General features: G+C 36.4%; 1 protein-coding gene across 1 annotated transcript in view; it reads right to left on the bottom strand.

The window, feature by feature from the left end:
• CNTNAP2 (contactin associated protein 2) overlaps positions 1-22,231 on the bottom strand; it is a 1,016,974-nt gene that overhangs the window by 149,617 nt on the left and 845,126 nt on the right. The window contains exon 15 of the mRNA XM_039715193.1: positions 15,717-15,844. Coding sequence (XP_039571127.1) covers positions 15,717-15,844 — 128 coding nt within the window. The remainder of the gene's footprint in view (positions 1-15,716; positions 15,845-22,231) is intronic.

The following is a 22,231-nucleotide window of genomic DNA, read 5'->3' as shown; positions in this document are numbered from 1 at the left end:
TAAATCATAGATGTGGCTGCAGGAAGAAGTATAATGTGGTTAAGGTCACAAAAACACCTCAACCAATATATATTACAATATCAAGTCTGAATTTACATCCAGTAGTCTTAATCAGTCTAAGGGGGTTTGAAATAACTTCAGTGTAAACTTCTCCAGATAAGCTTAATGCTGAATAGTTGGACTACATATGCCTGTCTTTCATAAATGCAAAGATAAAAGGAGTAAGACAGTGCTTATTTACAGGCAGCAGAGAAAAAAAAAATCAGGATTTTGTTTCCATCTGCCATTCAATACTATTATATGGAACAAGCTAACCTGGAACACACAAGCAAGCTGGAGCACACATGATCAATAGTCAAGTTATTTTTATCACCCTTTCTGGAAATGTGATGGATTTCCTCCCAAAAAATCCTAGGCTACCACCTCATGATCCTAGATAGTGTGAGATAAATACCTTGGGTAAAAGGACTGGAGTAGATCCAAGCAACAAACAGAATAACAGAATATCTTGGTTTTTTTATAGTTGCCTGCAGCCATGGAGATTGTGAAGTTCACTGCAGAAGGCTTCCAGCAGCTTCAAGGACAGTAGCTACAGGGGATTCAGTGGTACCTCTAAGCCAAGAAGTTTGTTATTAGTGTAGCCAGCTGTCTGAACTCCTACTGACAAGATCTCCCTGCCCCTTATAAATTTCAAAAGGACCTTAACACTCCAAGGAAAATTAAACGTATGAGTACCTGTGAGTACAAAAATACAGACTCAGGTAGGCTAAACTTTATAACTGACTTTTCTCCTCCCTGACCTCATTTGTGAAAATCAAGAATATACAAGCTGTATTTCCTATATGAGCTACACCATCTTCTGCTACAAGATTGGATATCATAGAAATGTTTAGCAATCTATACCACCAATGGCTAGGATGGTAGGATTTATTATCACACTGATGCATTCAAAACTGTGCATTCAACTTCCAGTTTGGTGATAAGCATTGGAAAACTTAACTTCAGCTTAATATTGTTTTTCATCTAGTAAACAGCTATTTGAGCTCCCCTAGGAGCTCTTCTCTATCTGTGTTTTCAAAGCTCATATGTCTTTTGGCTTCCTTCATGTCATGAAAAGTGTTTTCTCTGCTCATTTACAGACTGCTGTGCAAAGAAGCAGCCTCTGGAAATGGCTGGTGTGCAGCATATCGCAGTCTAAAAATCTGATAAAAAAAGACAACATTAAGCCTTTTAACAGCTACAGGCAGCCCTGCCATTTGCATCTGCCCCTTGCAGCAACAATCTGATCCTCTTCAAATGGTGAAGTTAAATGTCTGCAGTGCTACTTGATGTTGATGGGCAGATATTTCCTATCACCTTCTTGGTTACCTTATCCGGGCACTCCCTGGCACCAGTCTGTGAAGTACCAGGAGTGCTGCACTGGTGAGTGCCCACAGAAGGATCACTTGGCTGGAGGCACAGAAGTGATGGGTAAGGGAAGGGGATGCAGAAAGAGAAAACCATTCAAAGCCTCTTGTTCAGAGGGTCAAACAGGTCCGTACTCCTGTTCAGGGAATGTACAATGGACCAGGAAAATGTTGGTTTGCTTTCACCTGTGGGAGCTGCAGGCAGCACAGACCCTTGTGATGGAAGGCTGGGAGCTGTAAAAGCACCATTTCAGGGGGTCCCATTTGCTGATTCTGCTGCCTGCTTCCCACCTTTAAGGATAGTCTGCACTTAAAAGCTTCAGGAGAGCTCTTACTGTTCAAGTTGCTTCAGTATATGTGATAATTTACTTTCCCATCAAATATAACAGGGAATACACATATTTGTGTATTCTACCATTCTATTTCTACCCACAATAATGTCTGTTTATTCATTACCCACTCAGCTATCTGTCTTTAATTAGTTCCTCAGCTAAATACTTCAAGCTGTGCCATGCACGTCTGGAATGTTTCTTGTTTTACTAATGAATTTAATTCCTTGATCATAGCTCAGTCACTATGAACTACTGACTCTTCATGTGTAAATAAGAGGGAGGAGATGTGGAGGGCCCCTGGCTTGCTTTTTGTGATAAGTGATGATGTTTACTTGCCTAAGTTTCTTCAAGGGTGAGTACAACTAGGTAAGAGGGGACTAGTAACAAGGTAGAGAGAGAAACCTATAGTACAACCCACCACTTCCCCAAAGAACTCAGGGAAAAGGTCAAAGCTAATAATTCTCCCTACAATGTATATTTTATACAGTCTGCAGAATTCAGAATCCATGGAGCCCAGAAAAATAAAATTTGCAGGTGCACTTTAGAAACATTTGAATATTATTCAAGAATAATTTTGGTTCTTACACACTGAACTCACAAAGGAAAATAAATTGTGTGGAAAATCATGGAGTAACTTCCTTATTTTCATGCATGGTACTGCATAGAATAAGGTTGATATAAATTGAGTTTGAGTCTTACATGTCACATTTTCTTTTAACATCAAATTTATTTTTGGAGGTAGAACACTATCTTGTTTTGTCCTGGTAAGTCACTTATATGCAATTTCTTATTGGTTAAGGAGCTTTCTTTGTTTGGGGTTTTGCTCCTGTGTTTTTGGTTGTGAATGGAGAGTACTTAATTACTTAGGCTAGTAATTACCTAGGGATTTCTGGGATTTTGACAAGTTTTTTTTTTGAGTGATTCCAGGAGGATTGATGGAGATCGCAATGCAGCTCCTGATGTATGTCCTTGGGTCTCTGGTGTGTTAGGATGGCCACAGCTTCTATGCCACTGAAGATCGGGAAGGAACTGAGGCAATTTTTTTGCCATTTATATCACAGAATCACAGAATCACAGAATAATGAGGTTGGAAGAGACCTCTAAGATCATCAAGTCCAACCTATGCCCTAACATCTCAACTAGACTATAGCACCAAGTGCCATGTCCAGCCTTTTTTTAAACACATCCAGAGATGGTGATTCCACCACCTCCCTGGGAAGACAATTCCAGTGCTTTATTATTCTTTCAGTGAAAAATTTTTTCCTAATATCTAACCTATACCTTCCCTGACGTAGCTTGAGACTGTGTCCCCTTGTTCTGTCAGTTGCTGCCTGGTGGAAGAGACCGACCCCCACCTGTCTACAACCTCCCTTCAGGAAGCTGTAGAGAGCAATAAGGTCACCTCTAAGCCTCCTCTTCTCCAGGCTAAACAACCCCAGTTCCTTCAAACTTTCCTCGTAGGGCTTGTTTTCCAAGCCTCTCACCAGCCTCGTTGCTCTCCTCTGGACACGCTCAAGCATCTCAATATCCTTCCTAAATTGAGGGGCCCAGAACTGGACACAGTACTCAAGATGTGGCCTCACCAGTGCCAAGTACAGGGGAAGAATGACCTCCCTGCTCCTGCTGGTCACACAATTCCTAATGCAGGCCAGGATGCCGTTGGCCTTCTTGGCCACCAAGGCACATTGCTGGCTCATATCCAATCGGCTGTCAACCAGCACCCCCAGGTCCCTTTCTGCCTGAACACTGTCCAGCCACACCGTCCCCAGCCTGTAACGCTGTAGGGGATTTTTATGGCCAATATTCCCTTCCTCAGAACACTATAGATGTTTTCTAGCTAGGCAGACACAAACAAACCACTCTGGTCTGCCAGCTACTTGTCTGTGTGGTTAGTAGCAGCTTAAGAGAGCCACATGTGGAAAGGCATCATCCAGGTGTTGGTTGAGCTACTGCATTAGTACTAGTTACCTATTAGCAGGATTGTCCTGTAAAACCCAAGAGAAAGAAAGCCCTGACTTACAGATCTTGACTCATCAAAACAGTCAGCCCGTGATCTCTGACCTTTTCCTGGTTAACAAAGTATGAAATATTCAACAAGCATGCGAAGACTGAAGCATGTGAAGTGTGAGGAGAGTCTGAGGTGACTGGGTTTTCTTATTCCCCATCCCCATTTCAGACAATATTTTCATTACAATGTGAAATAAATTTATCAGTTAAGTGACAAAATATAAAAAACTACAATAATGAAAGCCTACACATTTTTGTTATTTAGATATTCCAACAGTTCATGGATTTAAGCAAAAAATCAATAAAACACCTTTTCTTTTGTGTTGCCATGGGAAATTGTTATTGAACTGATAACAATAACACACATCTTGAATTTACACTTTCAGATGCTGTTTTGCTGTTTTCTCAAAAAATTGCCTATTTCTTTAAGCATCTTAATTTTATTTGCCTGTGTCTTGCCCTATATTACTACAGATTTTCTGAGCTGGGATAGCTGCAACAAACTGTATGATAATAACACTTTTATTTAATGACTGGCTGTCCTTATGGGATCCCAAAATTGCCTAATGATATTATGGAGAACAATTAGATTAGCCACCTGAATACAGTGTGTGCACAGAGAGTAAGGAAAAGCTCTCTCTACATGATGATATAGAGAGACAACTTCAGGATAAGGAGGGGTAAAATGTTGGTTAATCACATTATGATTTAAGGAGGACTGAGCATTCTTCTTAATGTTTACTTTTATTTTACAGAAGTGAAATCTCCAAAATCTCCAAAATCTCAAATCAGCATAGGGAATAATTTTGCATTTATAGAAAGGAAAGAAGTAGAGCCTCTCCCATGAAGGAAATTCTAAATTTAGTTTAGTTTTCCAGCAAGGCCTTGTCATTTTTTGAAAACACTGAAGCTTTTGAGAGTTTTGAAGCAAATTGAAAGTTTCTTGAAACTGTTAATGAAATGTAACTATACCAAGCGCTGATTGGTTTGAAAGTTTTACTCTGATTTGGACATTTTAAATAGGTATTTAATTCAAAATTTCATTTATGAAATATAGTTAATCAGTGATGAAAAAGGCTCTTTTGTAAAATGTTGAAAGTCAAAGTCACATTGATGTCCTCCTATTGGTGAGAACCAACATGTTCTGTTTCAAATGACTTATATTTTCAGAGTTTACATGGCAAGAATTTGGGAGAATTTGCTCTTCTTTTGGGATGGGAAATTAAAGTATTTCCTGGAAGGATCCCTTTTCTACATTTTTGTGAACATCTTAACTTTCCTAGAAGGTATCCTGCCAACTGTGGATGAAATTTACTTCTGTCTCAATCTGAAATACAAAGACACAAGAACAGTTCATAACAACAAATTATTTTAAATTTAATCTTGTCATAGCTAATCTAAAAGAAATTATAATGGAAGTTACTTGAACACAGATACATGAACTCTGTTCTGTGTGTAATAATTTATTTACACTGATTTAGTCCCTCAATTTTCAGAAGCAGATCTATATGGAGTGACAAGGTAAAAGTTTTCCATCAGCAGGAGTTCATGAAACTAAGGATAAATAACCAAATATAGATACAGTGGGCATACTGGAAATTGATTAGCTAAAGAACAGGCTGAAAAGAAACTTTTGTAACCATAAATGACTACTGGCTCTCTTTTCATAACTGTTTCTTTGAAAGTTGTTCTCACGAAAAACATTGCTCCTCTGAATTAGACCAAATCAGATGTGGAGATGGTTCTTCACAAATGAGAGTTGAAATACAGGCATATAAAAATGTTAGCATTTGCTGCTTAATATTGTAAAGTTGAAAGCTTCATGATTCTGCAAGTTTAGCTAGTATCTTTGAAGGACAGATTACTGTAAACTTGTAACAGAAATGGATAGAACTGCTCTTAATTTCTTTAATGATAAAAAGATACTATTTTTGTAAGGTAAAGGATTTCCCCTTTGTCTCATTTTAATTCTATCTGAGCTCATTCAAAAATAAAGCCTTGACTAAAATTATCAGCCTTTTCAAGTTTCTTTGTTTGCTTTGAAGAACCAAAATGGCACCTCATAAAAGGTACCTTTTAAGCACAGAAAAGAGGAAGAATGAAGGGGAAATGCAACCTGTCCTCTGAAACCTGCTCTGTAAATATCGAATTTATGGCACTTCACAGGTTGCAGCATTAATTTGGAACCCAGCATATCCAAACTCAGAAATTTAACAGTGGAAGTTATCCATAGCATTATCATTAGAAAAAGGAGTAAGTAAGCATTACTTCATATATCTTTTACAGTTTTTTAGCCCTTTCTCTCCCACATTTGCAAGTTTTCCATAGAAGACATAGGTCAGAATAAACTGTTAAAAAATAGATCAGAGAAAAGAAATAGGAGGTTAATTTTTAATATATGTATTCCACTTATCTTAAACTATTACTGTATTTCCTTTTAACAGTTCAGACTTCTAATCACTTGACAAAAATGCACAACTTTGCAACCCTGTGTTAATAGTTTCCTTTGGGAACTGCATCATAGTTCAACATGAAAATCTGGAATGACCTGCTTCACTGACAGAGAGAATGATCAGGTAATATTCTTTCAAAAATTCTGGAAAGCATGTGTATAATAATATACATACCCATGTAATAGGACTTGATTATGGGAAGGTTTTGAACTGAAGCTGTCAAAATTCAGTCCTACAGTAAAAGTATGGGGAGAGTAGCCTGTGGGATGAGGAATCATTATGAATAGCAGCTGTGATTGTGGAATACACCCCTGACCTTCCTTTTTATTCTATCATTGGACAGAAAAGGTTCAACCATTGTAAATGCTTGTATTTAGACATAATTAGAGTTAGCTTGGCTCCCTAGCATGGAGATCAGTGGTGCAAGTTAACAAGTACTAAAGGTCTCCAACTTCTTGTTCCATCTTGGTGAGTGAACATTTTAAGTCTTACTGAGACACTCTGAGTTGTGTGTCAGATATTGGGTGCTGTGAGGCTATAAATGGCTGTCCCCCATCCTGCTGCCAATCACTTATCTGTGTCTAAATGAGACTGAATTTACATAACTTACACATAGGCAAGAATGACACTGACCTCACTCTACCTCACCTTCATTCTCTGGCTTTTTCTGTTCCTTCTGCTCTTTAAATGTCAGTCAGTGCTGCAGGAATGCACAGGCCAAAAGTATTAAAGTAAGAAAGAGTTCAACCTAAAAACATAAATATAGATAATTCCCTCCCTATTATACCTCATTTCTAAGAAAACTCAGGCTAATGGGGTGAAATTTAAAGGTGGCTGCAAATTTGTACGTGTAATAGATAGGATTCCAGCAACTTCTCAATCCCCAGTTTAGTCACAGGTTCTCCTAATTCCTTATGGCTTTACTGACATCTCCTTCTCATCACTTTTCTATACACTGTGGGAATTCTTTCATCATTTAATTCTTAGATTTTGTTTGTGTACTAGACAATTCCTTTTCTTATTTTGCTAAAGGTAAGAGGTAAGATAGTAATATGCATTGCAATCACAGAGACAGTAAAATGTTTGAAATTATAATTAAAGCATAACTTCAAGAGGATTTGGGTTTAATATGAACTGCTACTGTATGTCATCCATCAGACTAACGATACTTGCTTAGATTCCCTAGGAATCTAGAGACAATACTTTACATGAGCTGCTTCAGATACTTCTTTTTTTTGCATTAAAGAAGATAAAATTAACTGCAGTATAATCATAATGATGAGGAGAATTTGAATAAAATTAGCCCTTAATTGCATTTGAATTCTGTATTTCAGAAACATAAAACTCACACCTCCTCTATGGAACTTCACCATTTTTTTCTTTTATGACAGCTGGAGAATTGAACATGGGCATCGATTGCCATATGTTTTCATTATTTCAGCAAATATGTAAAAGGAGTAAAATTTATTAGTTCATTGATATTTGAATGAACTCTCTTCTGTAGTTTATGCCAATGTATGTATTTCGGTAAAATTGAATGTGTATGAGTATTAAAATTATTCTGCAATAGGCAGGTCAACCCCTATCTTAAAAATTTGCTCTCAGATTCACATTTCATGATGAATCTGGGAAGGGTGAAGATGTAAATTGTGGAGTTGTGTTATTCTTTGTATCTACATTCACATATGTGTGAAACAGGTGTGACTCTCCTTTCCAAATGCAGTAGAGGAGGCACAGGGAAAGTAACTACAGGCAGGTAAACTGTAAAGATGAACAGGTTGAAAAGCTTTTCCTATCAAAACAGATACTCAGAGCATACTGCCTTCATGGCCTTAAGGAAAAGTCACCAGCAATGTAAATTGCATTCATAATGAAAATACACACTGAGTGACAGTGTAATCTATAATACTTTCATACACTACCACGTACTGGGCAAAAATGCCATAAATCTCACTCTTTTGAACAAAGCTCCCAGGCTCTACTTGATCTTTGCAAAGCTGGAAAAGGATTTTAAAAAAGGGTCTCAAACTGCATGAAGAGCCATTGCTTGTGATTCAAATGATCTCTCCTTGGTATATTCTAATGGGAATAAGTCCACATTTTTCCTTTTTACCTTGGGTTACTGATGTTCATGCGGCATAAGCTGTATGGGACATTGTTTTTCTAGTTTGCCAAAACTGAAATTGATTCTACTGTTACTTTTTTCTCTTGCACTATTTGCAGGCATACTATTGCTTCAGTCAGGCATAAAAAGACTTGTCCAATAGGAAAATGGTTAAATTGTGTGTGATCTGTACTTTTTCCTGCTCTGTGAGATAAGTAGCTCTCATGGGTAGGATTTGTTTTCAGAAAGGAAACGGAACAAAACCAGACAGTGATTGGGATGCAATAGAGAAGATTAATATATAACCTATGAGTCAATATGTTTCTGTGTTAAAACTGTGTCACTTTACAAGCATTTATTCCATGGATACATACACATGTATTCAAAGTTTGAACTGAAAGAGAATTTTATGACCACATAACAAACCTCAGTAAAGGTCGTGTACTGTAGAAACACTGAGAACTTATAAATCATTAATGTTACCAATTCCCTTTGGGTTTTGAGATGCTATAAAAAAAAAAAAGCAAACCAGCGCTTTATGTAGAAAGAGCACTCACAGAATCTTACAGTTTTATGGAGACTAATTTGTCCCAAATATGTAGGCCAAAATGTTTCCTGCTGTATAAATGCAAAGGGGTAGGAGAAAAGTGTCTAGAATGATCATCTCAGTTTAAGTACTATCACAAACAAAGAAGATATTTTTGGAACTTAAATAATTCCAACTACACACACTCAAGTGCTGTTCACACTGCCTACCACTCACCATCACGTAAACTCAAAGACAATTCCAGCTGATTTGTAATTTCAGAGATATTAGGTCTTCTCAGTTTGGTACTGCTCACGATGGATCATTTAAGGTAGTGCTTATCTTGCTGAAACCTCACATAACAGGAAGTCCTAAATTAAATTCAAAAGTTTTTGGTGGACAACATCAGGGAATCACTTTTAAGTGTAATAGAGAACTGGTTCCAATTAAAAAGGATGACAAAGCCACCAGCCAGAATGCCAGCACTTGGAGCACTTGGCTGCTTAGGAAGGATACAAGAACATATGTAAGAGAAAGACATGCTTTATCACATATCCACCTTTACATTTCCTGGCATGTTTCACCATGACAGAGAAATGCCATAAATTCATGAGACCAATGGAGATTTTCCAGCTGCTATTTTCAAGACAGGAAAAGTTTTATTTACATGGCCAGAAAGAGCCTATACTTGTATGAGATAACAGGCCACAGTCTAAGTTTTCCTGCGAAGTGAGAAAATGAAGAGTTCTCTCAGAAATATTAAGACTCCACAGGAGGGCATTTAAGCACTGCTTCTTAGAGAAAATATTTCTGCATGAAGATGAAAATAAATTCTAGTTAAACTCCACAATAAATTTAATTATGCATTATGAAACAGGGTTAAAGGTGAGGGGAAAGTCTTAAGAATGGGAAATGACAATATTTAAATTGGATGTTAAACAACTGCAAAAGAATGGATTTTTTAACTTTAAAAGTTGCAGAAAAATGTCCTAGTGGGTAATTTTTTTCCCCTTGGGTCTCTGAGGAAAACAATTGCATATGAAAGATAACCTTAGCAGTTTGATTAACTAAAGCAAAGATCCCTACCCAAATCTGAACCAAAGGCTGTAGTTTTGTCACCCTCAGCATAATCCACTGAAAAATCAAATGTATCTGAAATAGTACTTTTGGCAGTACTTGGCTGGCAGGCTGCTTTTATTGAAAGGACACTTTCCTTTCTCCTGTTTTGCTGGTGTGAACAACTGAGATAAGCAGCAAGTACAATGTCTTGATGTTCTCTGGATGAATCTGTATTTCTCCTTGAATAGCACAATTTACAATCCAGTGCAGCACATAGACATGCTGTGGTAATCGATGTGGAAATACAGCAGACAAATTTTCATGTGTACTGAAGGCACCTATAGGTACTGGTGAAAAAATTTAAACTCTTAGATGGATCAAGTTTTGATTTGTCTTTTTCTTACTGAACATTTCACAATTAATTTGAAAATCATAAGAAATTAATAATAATAATATAAAAATGTATGTAGATATATCTAGCAATACAAGCAAAAAAAAAAAAAAAACAGGAAAAAGGAATTGTAGAAAAATTGAGAGATTTTTCACTGGTTTTCTAACCATAGTGGGAGAGAAGTCTAGCAATACAAGCAAAAAAAAAAAAAAAGGAAAAAGGAAATGTAGAAAAACTGAGAGATTTTTCACTGGTTTTCTAACCTTAGTGGGAGAGAAGGAATTAACAACTACAAAGGGAATTGCCTGAATTTCAGATCTGTAATCCCACCACACAAGCCTCAGGCAGAATCATTGCTTCAGGAGTTTCAAAAGACAAATTTTTGTATTTTTCTGAGAGCACTCTGTCTGGGTTTTGTTTTTCAGTAGGGAGTATCACTGATGTTAATTTTCATTTGATTCAGTGTTTTTACTTTCATTAACCTGTAAGGCAAGTCACTATATAACTGGAATGTTGTCCAAGATAGAGTAGGAGTAAATTGTTTCTACTTCCAGTAGAGGATTCAATTCCAGTTAAATCTTTCAATAATTCAAATACATTGTGTGTGTTCGGTAATTTTTTTTTCCTGGAATATTTTCCAGCTTACCTATGTATGTAAAAGTAACATCACTGCAGATCTGTCTGGGTTGACACACTGCATATCCTACTAAAGAATTGACCTTGGACATAAGTTTAATGTGTAACTAAAAACTGCACTGTAAGGCTAAGCTATTTTTTCCCTTGAAACTCAGGAGGTACCCTTGAAAAACAAGTTCAGCATGTTGAAAGAGTCCACAATTTGCAATGTAACGAAAATGGATTTAGCGTGCACATGAAACAGTTAATTTATTTTCATTACAAGTGACAGTTCTGAGTCACCAATTTGCACAGGTGATGAATAAGAAGCACTTAAGGAATACAAACCTACACCTTACCAAGGATACCAGCCTCTATGCAGTGACCCTGGAAGTGGCTGTCTGGTTTAGATAACTACACAGTGGTTTTAATACAAACCCAGAGTCACAAAAAACGTGCATGGCCATTCCACTGTCTGAATAAATAAACCAACTCTGCTGGAACATTCTAAAAGGAGCAAAGCCATAAGTGATACTTATAAGCTAAAGAAACAAAGCATCAGTAATGAAAGGAGTGATAATGAGCCATAATCAAAATAATTGAAAAAAAGAACTCAAGGTATATTTCCCCTGAACACATAGGCACAGTCATATGCATACAAGCTCAAACAAAATCGATGCACTGATGGAAGAACTGAGTTTTGATTCGTTCCTGAGCTTCCATTATCTGTCAACGGGACATTTTTTGTCTGTCTCTGCAGGTTCTACAAGCACACTGCTGATACTGGTCTTCATGAAAACTTAGCTTAGAAAGAACCACAGTCAATGAAGCTGCTTCCTCCTCCACATTTTGAAGATTACAGATAATAGAAGTAATATACAAGAAAATGATTCATGGTTCAGAAATCAAAGTCTTACTGGGAGGATAAAAACTGTACAGCAGAGGAGATGGAAAAACATAAATCTGAGCTGTGTAAAAAACATCTCCCCTTTAAATTCTGTCTTTGCTATAGAGGAAATGGGACAAAAGGAAAATAGACTCAAGGAGAAAAGGAAATCTAGAGCAGAATAGTCAGTCTATTCCCCTCTGGGCTTATAAAGAACAAACTCAAATCAAAATCCTTGGAAGTCCTTGGGACAAGGATACTCTTAGCAGGTGGCAAATATAGAAGCTTTGTGAAAACTGGTATTTTCCTAAAGGGAATGAAAAAAATTCTTCAGAAGGTGCCAGAAGCCACAAAAGTAATTTTGAGTCAATATGATTATCAATGAAATCTCTGTAGCAATAGCCCCATCATGGCAAGCTAAGTTTTTCAGTTTGGTTTCAAAAGAAATTACCAGGTCTGCTTTTGAAGCCTTGATCTATCACCTCAGGCTGAGCTTAGACACAAAAAGCCCCTCAGTATACCTGTGCTCTTCTCTAAAGGGAAAAGGCTCAAGGTGCCCCTTTACATTACAGTGAATAGCATAAAGAGATGGACAAGGTATTTCTATTACTGGTTGGCCAAGGCCAAGGTTAAAGGGCTGCTGAGGAGTCCAGGTCCTATTGCATAAGTATTAAAAAAACTGTAATAGGTCTGTAAAGGGATTTTAATCAGCATCTCAAAGTTAACTGAAGAATAAAAATTATTAATTTTTCATTCTATGGTTCCCTTTTCCTAGATCCTGCACAGAATAACTTTACTTCAGGGAAAACAAGAGTAGTTCCCTTATCCAGTATTACTATAGAGACTAAGGACTGGTTTGCTTTGTTTCTACTTAAAATTCCAGTTCTGCTAAGAGGATATTGAGAATGTGCTGATAAACTGCCACTGTCATTCTGTAAGTACAACACTTGTAGAGCTGTGGTCAGGAAGGACTGCTTTGCTTTAAGTTTGTGTAGAGTGGACATTTGCTGAAAATCTTGCTTGATCTTTGAATCATTGCAATACAATGTCAAAAAACCCCCACCAAATTAATTTCTTCTTTGTGCACCTGCTGTCCACGAAATTGGATAAGTTTGCTTCCCTGGTAGATCACCACTTAGAAAAATCATTATATATTAAGAAAGCATTCCTCAACTCTAAAATGGCACATAGAAAACAGACATCCTGCATATTTATTCCAAGGTGCAAAAGAGGATCCAGACCAGATTTATGGGATTTTTGCCACAGTGACTAGACGAGTCTTCATCATTCTGATAGAATTCAGCTGCTTAAGCAGACCTTTAGAGGGGTAATAAAGGCCCTTTTTGCTGACTACTTTTCAGAATGCAAGTAGTGTTTTGTGAGGTGCAGTTAAATATGAAAAATACTTCTGGAACACAGAGGCGTGTAATCATGCATAAACCAGTTGTCTGATCCCTATCTCCAACAATAGACACTATTCAAGAAGAGCCTTAATCAGGTAATAAATCAGGCAAAAATAAAAATGTAATTGTCATTTATGGGACCAAAATAAAACCTATATTCCTGAAAGAAGAATATAGTTATTTTTACAACAGGAAAACAGTTATGATTCTGCAATCTTCCTTGGTTTTTGTCAAAACAAATTGCACTGAGATTAATGATTTTCAGATTTACTTTGGTCAGTCAATAGTGTAGGAACAGTTAATTGTTGTGGCTTCTGCTGATTGATGGATTCTTGAGAATTTGATGAGCATGGGAAGAAGTGAATTGTATGAAATGACAAATATCCTTGCTTTCTTTAATCCTCTTTGCCCTCAGATATTGAGCTTCCAGCTGTCTCTTCTTAAGGACTGCAAAGGCCATCAGCTCTGTGGTAGTGTTACTGCTGTACTCAGGTACAGCTGTGTGTTGGCCCAGGTGACATGTCACTGTCCTTAGATGTTACACAGCATTAGCTTTGAGGTTTGTGGCAAATTATTCTGTAATTCTGGTGAGAAAATATCACTTCATGTGCTGCAAAATATCACTGGACTATGGATTAATACAACACATGGTATGGACAACCCTCAGGGCAAGACAAGTTCTCACAATATTGGATACAACCACTATAAGAAATTCTTCTAAATAGGTAAATTTTTATTTGTCTGGTCCTTGCTTGCAAAACAAAAATCTGTATTTCTTAGATAGTCTTCATAAATACAACTGAATTTCATTTAAATATGCAACAACTTAATTTAACTGAATACATGAACTGTGCTGTGATGACACTCAAGATCTTCAATACTAATAATGTTGGTTTTGATGCATGTAGCATACAAAAAAAATCAATTGGTTTGTGGTTTGCTGTTATTGTTTTTAATCTTTCCCAGAAATTTGGTACTTTGGATCTTTCTTCAAAATTGGAATAAAAGCACAGTTTAAATTTTGGAATTTTCTCTGGAACGGAAACCTTGTTTTCCACAAGGTGAAACAGCAGCTGTTGTATACATTCAAAAAAGAATACAAAGGAGAATGCTTAGTAAATACACTTGGAGTATAAAACAGAAGCTTTGAAAAGGACTGGGATCTATATTACCTCCTGTGAGAAAAATTGTACTAGAGTTTTGACAGTAATATATGGTCATGGAAGGAAATTCAAATTTATTCATAGGCAAAGTTTTTCAAAAACTGTGAATCATATCTGTAAAGTTCATGGAGAGAATTAAATTAATCAAGATGGTAGGAATACACTCGTTCAGTTTCCCAAAAGGCTGTGTCACTCAGTCACACTCTAATAAAGGCTATTGCCTGCTCAGATGAGGTTTCATTTATACTAATATTTAGAAATGGCTCACACTTTAGAGACTGACATTTCTAGAAACACTCAAATTCAGGATATGAGGAATATGGGTGCAAGAAAAAGAATATTTGTTATTTTTTGTAAGAGCCTATTACAAAAAAGTTTATCAAATGTAGATGAGACACAAACAAACACAGACTAAGCTGTGATTGGTCAAACACCATAAATAACAAGCAACAAATATATGATGTGAATATTTCTGCATCATATCAGTCTTACAGGCTGAGTTGTAGTACTCTTTACTGTGAATGGGTTTTATATTATTTATATATCACACAAATATTAGTTGTTTTAAATTAAATCAGACAACCTTTGCTTGCTGCACCTATAAGAGAACTACCTTAAAACACAATGGACAAATGAAACGTGCGCCAATCGCAGAGTCTGAATTTTTGAAGTGATTCAGAAGGGCCTTAAAAAGTTGCTCTGCCTTTGGTAGTGAATTTCACTTCCTGAAAAATAAAGTATACTGAAGCAAGACTACAATTTTCCTCAGTGCATTCCAATTTTGAATGTGTGTGTAGTGGAAATTTATACATGATACTGATTTACTCTATCAGTAGATGAACAGATTGGAGGATGTACACATCTTATCGTCACTCAGCCTGGAAACCAGAGACTACAACAAAAAACTCCCAATGCTTTACATGGAAATGTCTAGTCCTGATACAGTTAGCATCTGGTAACAGTCTTGTCAAACTTTGTACTCCTACAACCAGAGATTACAGTGATGAGTTTTGCCATCATTTATGGAAGCATAGTAATGATAATGATGCTGACAAGAGTGCCCAAGAGAAGCACAGATGCTGAGAGATATTATTATGCAATCTGTATTACTGCTCATCTACATACACTTAGTTGAATAATCCAAGTTGCCACATTTACCATAAAATAAAGAAGAATACTGATATTTGAAATGAAAAGGTAAGCCATTATATGTGTATTTTCATAGATAAAATTTCTCAGATCACATCACGCTTTCATAGCAAAAGGTCTTTTGAGCAGACAGCCATAATTTCCCATGGAGTGCCTCCAAAGTTACCCCTTTCCAAATGAATTTCTACCCCAGAGTAAGCAGAAGAAAACCAGAGAACTCACGATCTCCTTGGCAGCGCACGGGACCCACGGACACCTTGGCTTCAGACCCAGGGCGGTCAAGATCTCCAACCACCACCTGGCTGACTGGTAGGTGCTCTTTGTATGACAACATCCCACTGTCTTTCCTCCTGAATTACAGAGACACAAAAATAAAGCGATTGTGAAGCATATGAAATTATTTTCCTTGATCTAAGCACCAAACGAATAGGCATGCAACTCAAACCTCATTTTAATTTTAGCAAGAGCACAAAAATTCAATTTATAGTCATGTCTTTGAGCTCCTCATTTCAACTGCAGCAAGTAACCCAGTGCTTTTTTCATGCTTAGACCAAAATCACTGTGCACAGTTACAATATTTTTCCTTCATTATTTGAAGAGATGAACCCAACTGGCATAGAGTGTTCTTTCTTCCAAACAGAAAATGAAATAAACAATATTTAATGGGGTACTTTATCTTTCAGCTGGTTTGCCTCTGTGGATTTTTTTGGCTGCAATATTTTTTTTTTTGTTGCCTTGTATTTTCTGTTTTGTTTTGTTTGTGTTTTTATTCGGTTTTTTATATAAACACACACATAAAAGGCTAAATTATCCACATGGGAAAAATGCCCTATATATAGTGTTAAGATTGTAATTTTTGACAGAAAAGAAAGAAAGAGGAAACAAAATAAATCCATCTATTTCTCTCTCTTTTTCCCCCCCTCTTTATTTTAAGCTCTATCCTGCCATGTAATTGGGTATCTAAAGTAAGGAATTTTTTGATCTAAAAAAATCAATTCCTTTGTTCAAAAATATCACAGGATGAAGGATGAATTCAGTATCTACAAAAGTTAACTGAGCCACACAATATGACTATAATGGAGAACTTGTAATGATTTCAGGAAAATGAAACTTTTTCATCTCTAACTTAGATGACTCCAAGATTGTACTCATTATATTGCTAATAACTGGGCAGCGCAGCAGGGATCTGCATGATCTGTGGTAATCTTCAGAGTCTTCCAGTAGGACAGTACTGTTTTCCTGTAGCATCTCCAGTTATCATTCTTATTTGGTCCATCTCAAGAGATGGAAAGCAAAACGTTCTTTTAAAAAGAAGCACAACTGAATTAATTAAGAAAATAGCCATCACATTTTCGAACAACAGTTCAGTGGAACTAATGTCTGTTCCCTGTGATGAAGAGAGTAATTAGAGATTTAATTAGTAGAGTTTTCCAAATAGCAGGTGACAGTTTTACTTAATCTGTGTGCTCTTCCCCTTCAGAAAACTTGCTTCTTTGTGTTATGTGACTCTTTAAGCTCTGAGATCATTAGGCCTCTTTGACTGGACACAGCTACACCAGGGGTGAGGATGCTACAGGAATTGATAGAAAGGGAGAAAAATGGAGAGCAGGAGCCCTGGCAGGTTGCTCCTGCACATTGTGATCATCCCCAGATTGCCATGCCCTTTACAAAGGCATCCTTTTCATCAATTTGGAGACAAGCAGTATAAGAAAAAAAGATTAAAGGACTTTCCATTTAGGAAAGAAAAAAGTGAATAACAAAGGCAGGTATATAGACCTAATCTTTGTCACTGCTAAAGACTGCATCCTTGGGACCCACTCCTTTCTAATAGAGGATAAATGTAGGTCATCACTTTACGCTTTCTGAGGTTTTCCTCTGAGACTGGGTTTCTCTCCTGATTTTTATTCTTTCAAAGAACATTTTAAAGTTGGACATATCTATTTAGAATAAAGAATTCTTCGAAGAGTGGTAAAAAGAAAACTAATGTAATTTCTCTTTTTTCTTTCTTTCCGCTTTCACAAAACCAGCTAATATTTCACCTCTGAATAAAGACAGGGAGGCAGATTTCCTGTCACCAATAGCTTTCACTTTCTTTGAAGGAAATAAAAAGGAGCAGTAACAATTTTCTCCCTCTTTACTGATAATTTTTTACTAATTTTAATATTTTATTTATGCACTTAGTGATATGGTCACTTTAAAGCCATTGCCATGATAATAAATGTTAGAGTTCTTTTCAGAAATAGTCTTATTTTCTGGTCATCACTTACTTGTGTCATCATTGTAGCATTTTCCCCTGTACTGAAACTATTGAGGACTGGGCGTGTTGAGCTAAGAGTTGAGAGACATGAATTGCCATTTCACCAGGAAAACCTGGCAGAACCTGGGTAGTTCTTTCCCTCTTAACAAAAACGGGATAATGATGATTTTTGGGCCACACATGTGCAAATAAGACAAATAGACTCAAAGACTGAATGGCTCTGTTATGCTTTTCTAACATACTTGTAGTTCCTCTGGACATACTAATCAGTGCTGACAAAATCAAAAAAGTTTTAAACCAAAGATTGATTATTATGCTTGACTTTGTACAACATACTTAGAAATAATCACAGTTCGAACACTCAATTCCTGCAAGTGATAATGCTTCTGATGGTATTTAAAGACTTTGCACATTAATAGGGTGGAGAAAGTCTCTGAAGTTTTTCCTCACCAAAGAAAATCCCCTCAAGAGAACAAAGATTGAATTCAGAGAGTGTCATATTCCTATTAATAGCCAAATGGGTGATGAATGAATCTGATCAAATCCTGTAATTATTACCAGGAGATATTGATGAAATCTCAGTGTAATTTTCTATTCCTAATTTCTTTTCCTATATATAACAGTCTGCAAAGTGCTTCAGGGTGCCTTGAATGAAAGTAGCAGATATTAGTTTGAGATTTATCATTGTTTTGATTATGATCATCTACTAACTCTTCATAAGCATGCAGTGGTATGTAAAAAAGAAATGCATTATATATGTATCAGCAAATGACATATTCAAAGTAATGATAAGATCCTGTATCATTATTAATTTGTTTATATAATGATTTAATACAACCAGACTACTGCTACTGGAGTAATTAATTTTCTCTGATTTTGTTAGACATCACTTAATTATCAGCCCAGCCATACAAAGCAAAACAAATAAAGAATGTACTACAGGTAGGAATGAACTCAGTTTTAAAAGATATGGTTTCATGACCTGAGGAACTGAGGTTATTTTGATAATGCAAATAAAACACCTACTGGAACGAAAATGTAGTGTTAAGCACATATAATTTGGTGATTAGCAGTGGTTTGAAGAATGCAAACTCCAAAGTATGACAATTTCAAAGGTATACAATTTTCCACCTCTCACGAGACCCAGGTTCTTACTATGTGAGCACCTCTGTATAAATCCCTGCATTTCCATAATCTATCTGAGGGAGGTATGAAGCAGTTTAGTCCAGTTATGATCTGCAAACCAATGCCTGTAAAAACTTTGTGAAGGGTGCAGGCATATTAAATGCTGGTACTTTCTCTCATCCAAAAATATCTGGCAAGAATTCTATTTATATTAAAATTCTGCTAAGAAGAATGAAGATTACAGATAATTTAATGAACAATGAAACTTTGGCAGCAAATGTAATAATCTGGAAGTGAGTTACTTGGAAATAAGCAAGATCTAATTAACAGGATTTAAAAAAGTGCAAACAAAAACTAGGATTAAAGAAAACTAACTCATGAAAGGTTTTGATAAAGTTTAACTAACTTTTAAATATTCATACTATGTAGCATTAAAGCCACGCTTTTAGATTCACCCTATACCCAGGGGTCTGCCCTTTGGAATTATAAACTGCAGACCACATACTCTAGGACAAAAGTTTTTATTTCCACTGGATTTTGCTGTTTTCAGGAATTCTTACAGCTCTTTTGTCCCTTTCCCACATGTCTTGTCACCTCAGATGCTCTTATATATTAAGTTGGAGCTAATGACTCACCCTTGATTTGTCTGACAAGGGGTATTATGGAAAATTTCTCATTACTGTACAGGGTCATAAAAACTGACAGAAGATCATAACTCAGTTTAAGTTTTTTCAATACTCTGGCATTGGACAGGATAAGATCCTTGGAAATATGTGGTTTCTAAATGCAAAAGAAGGAGGAACTCTTACAGTTAAGACTGATCTTAAGGCAATTAAGCTTTTCTAGCATGCATAAAATATTTTTACTTTTGAGACCACTCACCTCCTGAAAGTCTAAACAATTTGATGAAAGATCAAATTACTAACAACAATACCTACTTTGACTTCTATTAGTAAAGATAAATTATACCAAAGACATGAAGTTGATGGTGCAGCATTCACAAGTAATCCTTGTTTAGACATTACAAAAGATTGAATTGACTAGATTAAATTAATTTAAGGGGAGATACACTGAGAAATTGGTCAGAAAAAAAATCCATCAGGAAGGAGACTGAGAGAGTTGACACTGGTTCTGCAGATTCTCTTACCTGAAAGCACTTCTTGACTTTCCTTTCAAATAGGAATTTGTGAGAAACTGAATAACCACAGACAAAGGTGAATAGCAGAGAGAGCAAATGGGGCCCTGCTTTCTTTTGAGCAATATGGAACCAGTTTCCAGTGAAAATCTGCCTTTTCTGACTATTTGCTCATATTCTCCTTCCAAAAGACCAGTTGAGACAGAAAGTCTCTTCAAGCAGAGTGGCTCCTCTTACAATCTACATTTCTTTAGTGTTATTTGGAAGAAAAAGAGGAAATATATGGATTATCTTCTTTTGAGATCCAGCAACTCTTCTGACTTGACTTTTAATTTTTCTTATTTCTATACTGAGATATTTTAAGAATGAAATCTAGGAATCCTACCATGCACTAACTGATCTTTGCATCTGTCAACAATTTAATCAATTTTATGTTAGGATTTCAATTTTGTTTTTTAAAGTAAATCAGGGGACATATGTGGCATTTCCTTTAGAAGAAATGCTAAATTGGGATGTTCCTTTCACCTTGGGTAATTACAGAGACAAGATTACTTGGGATTCAGGTGAAGCCAAGAAAAGAATCTTCTGTGAATGTAGAGCTGAAAATGGATGATACAGGAATTTTTAAAGGAAAAATTGACATTGGAAAGGGCAATACCTTGCTCAAATAATTTTTTCCTGCTAGTTCAACCTCATTTGATGTTTAAAAATCATTATTATTTGATCTCAAAAAGATTCAGTCAGAAAATTATTTTTAAAAATAGCAGTATATAAAAATATTTAAATTATCCCATAATTAACAATGCCCCAAATGTTTTCTGGTCATTCTAAAGTTTTAAATGCTTTGTTTTATGACAGAAATGAGAAAACTCTCCTCTGAACAAGTGTAATCAATTGAAGGACAATAAAATAATGCCTCATTCAGCTACTCAACATGCCCCAGAAAGTTAAATGTCTGTCTTCATATATCACTTTGACAAAGAGAAACCTACATTTCTTCCATGATCCCCTCACAGATGCTGAACTTTCCCATGGAACAGCAGGCTACTGTAGCTCTGAGGGAAGAAAACAATGAAGAACTCCACTATTTTCACCTGTTTAAAAAATTATCTAATTTAAAGCACCAAGAATTTTAATTACACTTCTCTACGTCTGAATGCATTACAGTGATGGTAATATTTTGCTGTGTGGACACTAGAAGCAGTTATCTAATGCAATGTACATTTTTAATATCTGCACTACTCAATGTACTCTTGGAAGGTCTATGCAGATAAACGATGAATTCTTTGCTGCATCTATTCTACTAACTAACCACAAGCCTTGGATCACATCCTATCAAACTATCAGACCAAATGTACGTCTGGCAGGATTTTTAGGGCACAAGGATCTGTATTGGAAGAAATATTAAAAATCTCAGAGCAGCAGATCAGAGGCTTCATTTCTCGGAGTTCTTGACAACTTTGACAGTTTTATTTTGTATGACTGAAAGAGCTAAATAAAAATAATTGACTATGGCATGACAAAATAACAGATGGCTATAGTTAATGCTGACTTCAGCCCCTATATGCCAGTTGAGTTCAATACAGTACTGAAGTGCATAACTTCGTGTTGAATTTGGTCCAGAAAACTGAAAGAAGTATGGTACTTAGTGCATCCAGAAAATGTCAGTGAAATCCAACTGTATGAGCATCTACCACTACTCCTACCCTTCCACTGGCACTTCTTGCAGCATTCATTCTCACATGGCATCTATGCATATACCTCATACAAAACTGAAGCCACCTATGGCAGGCACATGGGGAACACAAGGCTGCTGTGAGACAAGCTCATGTCTTGAGTTGCCTGTATAGCTTTGACATAAAATATTTTGAGAAAAGGTTTATACAGATTGCTCGCTGGAATGAAGTGCTTAATTGGATTATCTCACAAAATCTCCACATGTACGATAAGAGTGACCAAAGAGGGCAATGAAGCAGGTGAAGGGTCTGGAGCACAAGTCCAGTGAGGAACAGCCAAAGGAGCTGGGGTTGTTTAGCCTGGGAAGAAGCAGCTCAGGAGAGGGTTTATCACTCTCTACAACTACCTGAGAGGTGGCTGTAGAAAACTGGAGGTTGGCATCTTCTTCCAAGTAACAACGACAAGGGGAAATGGCCTCCAGTTACATCAAAAGGGGCTTAGATTGGAAAAAATCACAGATTTGGATGACAGAAAATTTAAGTT

This window comes from Passer montanus, unplaced genomic scaffold, assembly GCF_014805655.1.
Source record: "Passer montanus isolate IOZ18808 unplaced genomic scaffold, ASM1480565v1 scaffold32, whole genome shotgun sequence".
Classification (NCBI taxonomy): Eukaryota; Metazoa; Chordata; class Aves; order Passeriformes; family Passeridae; genus Passer; species Passer montanus.
Note: the sequence above shows the minus strand (reverse complement) of the source record. Positions and strands in the feature narration are given on the sequence as shown.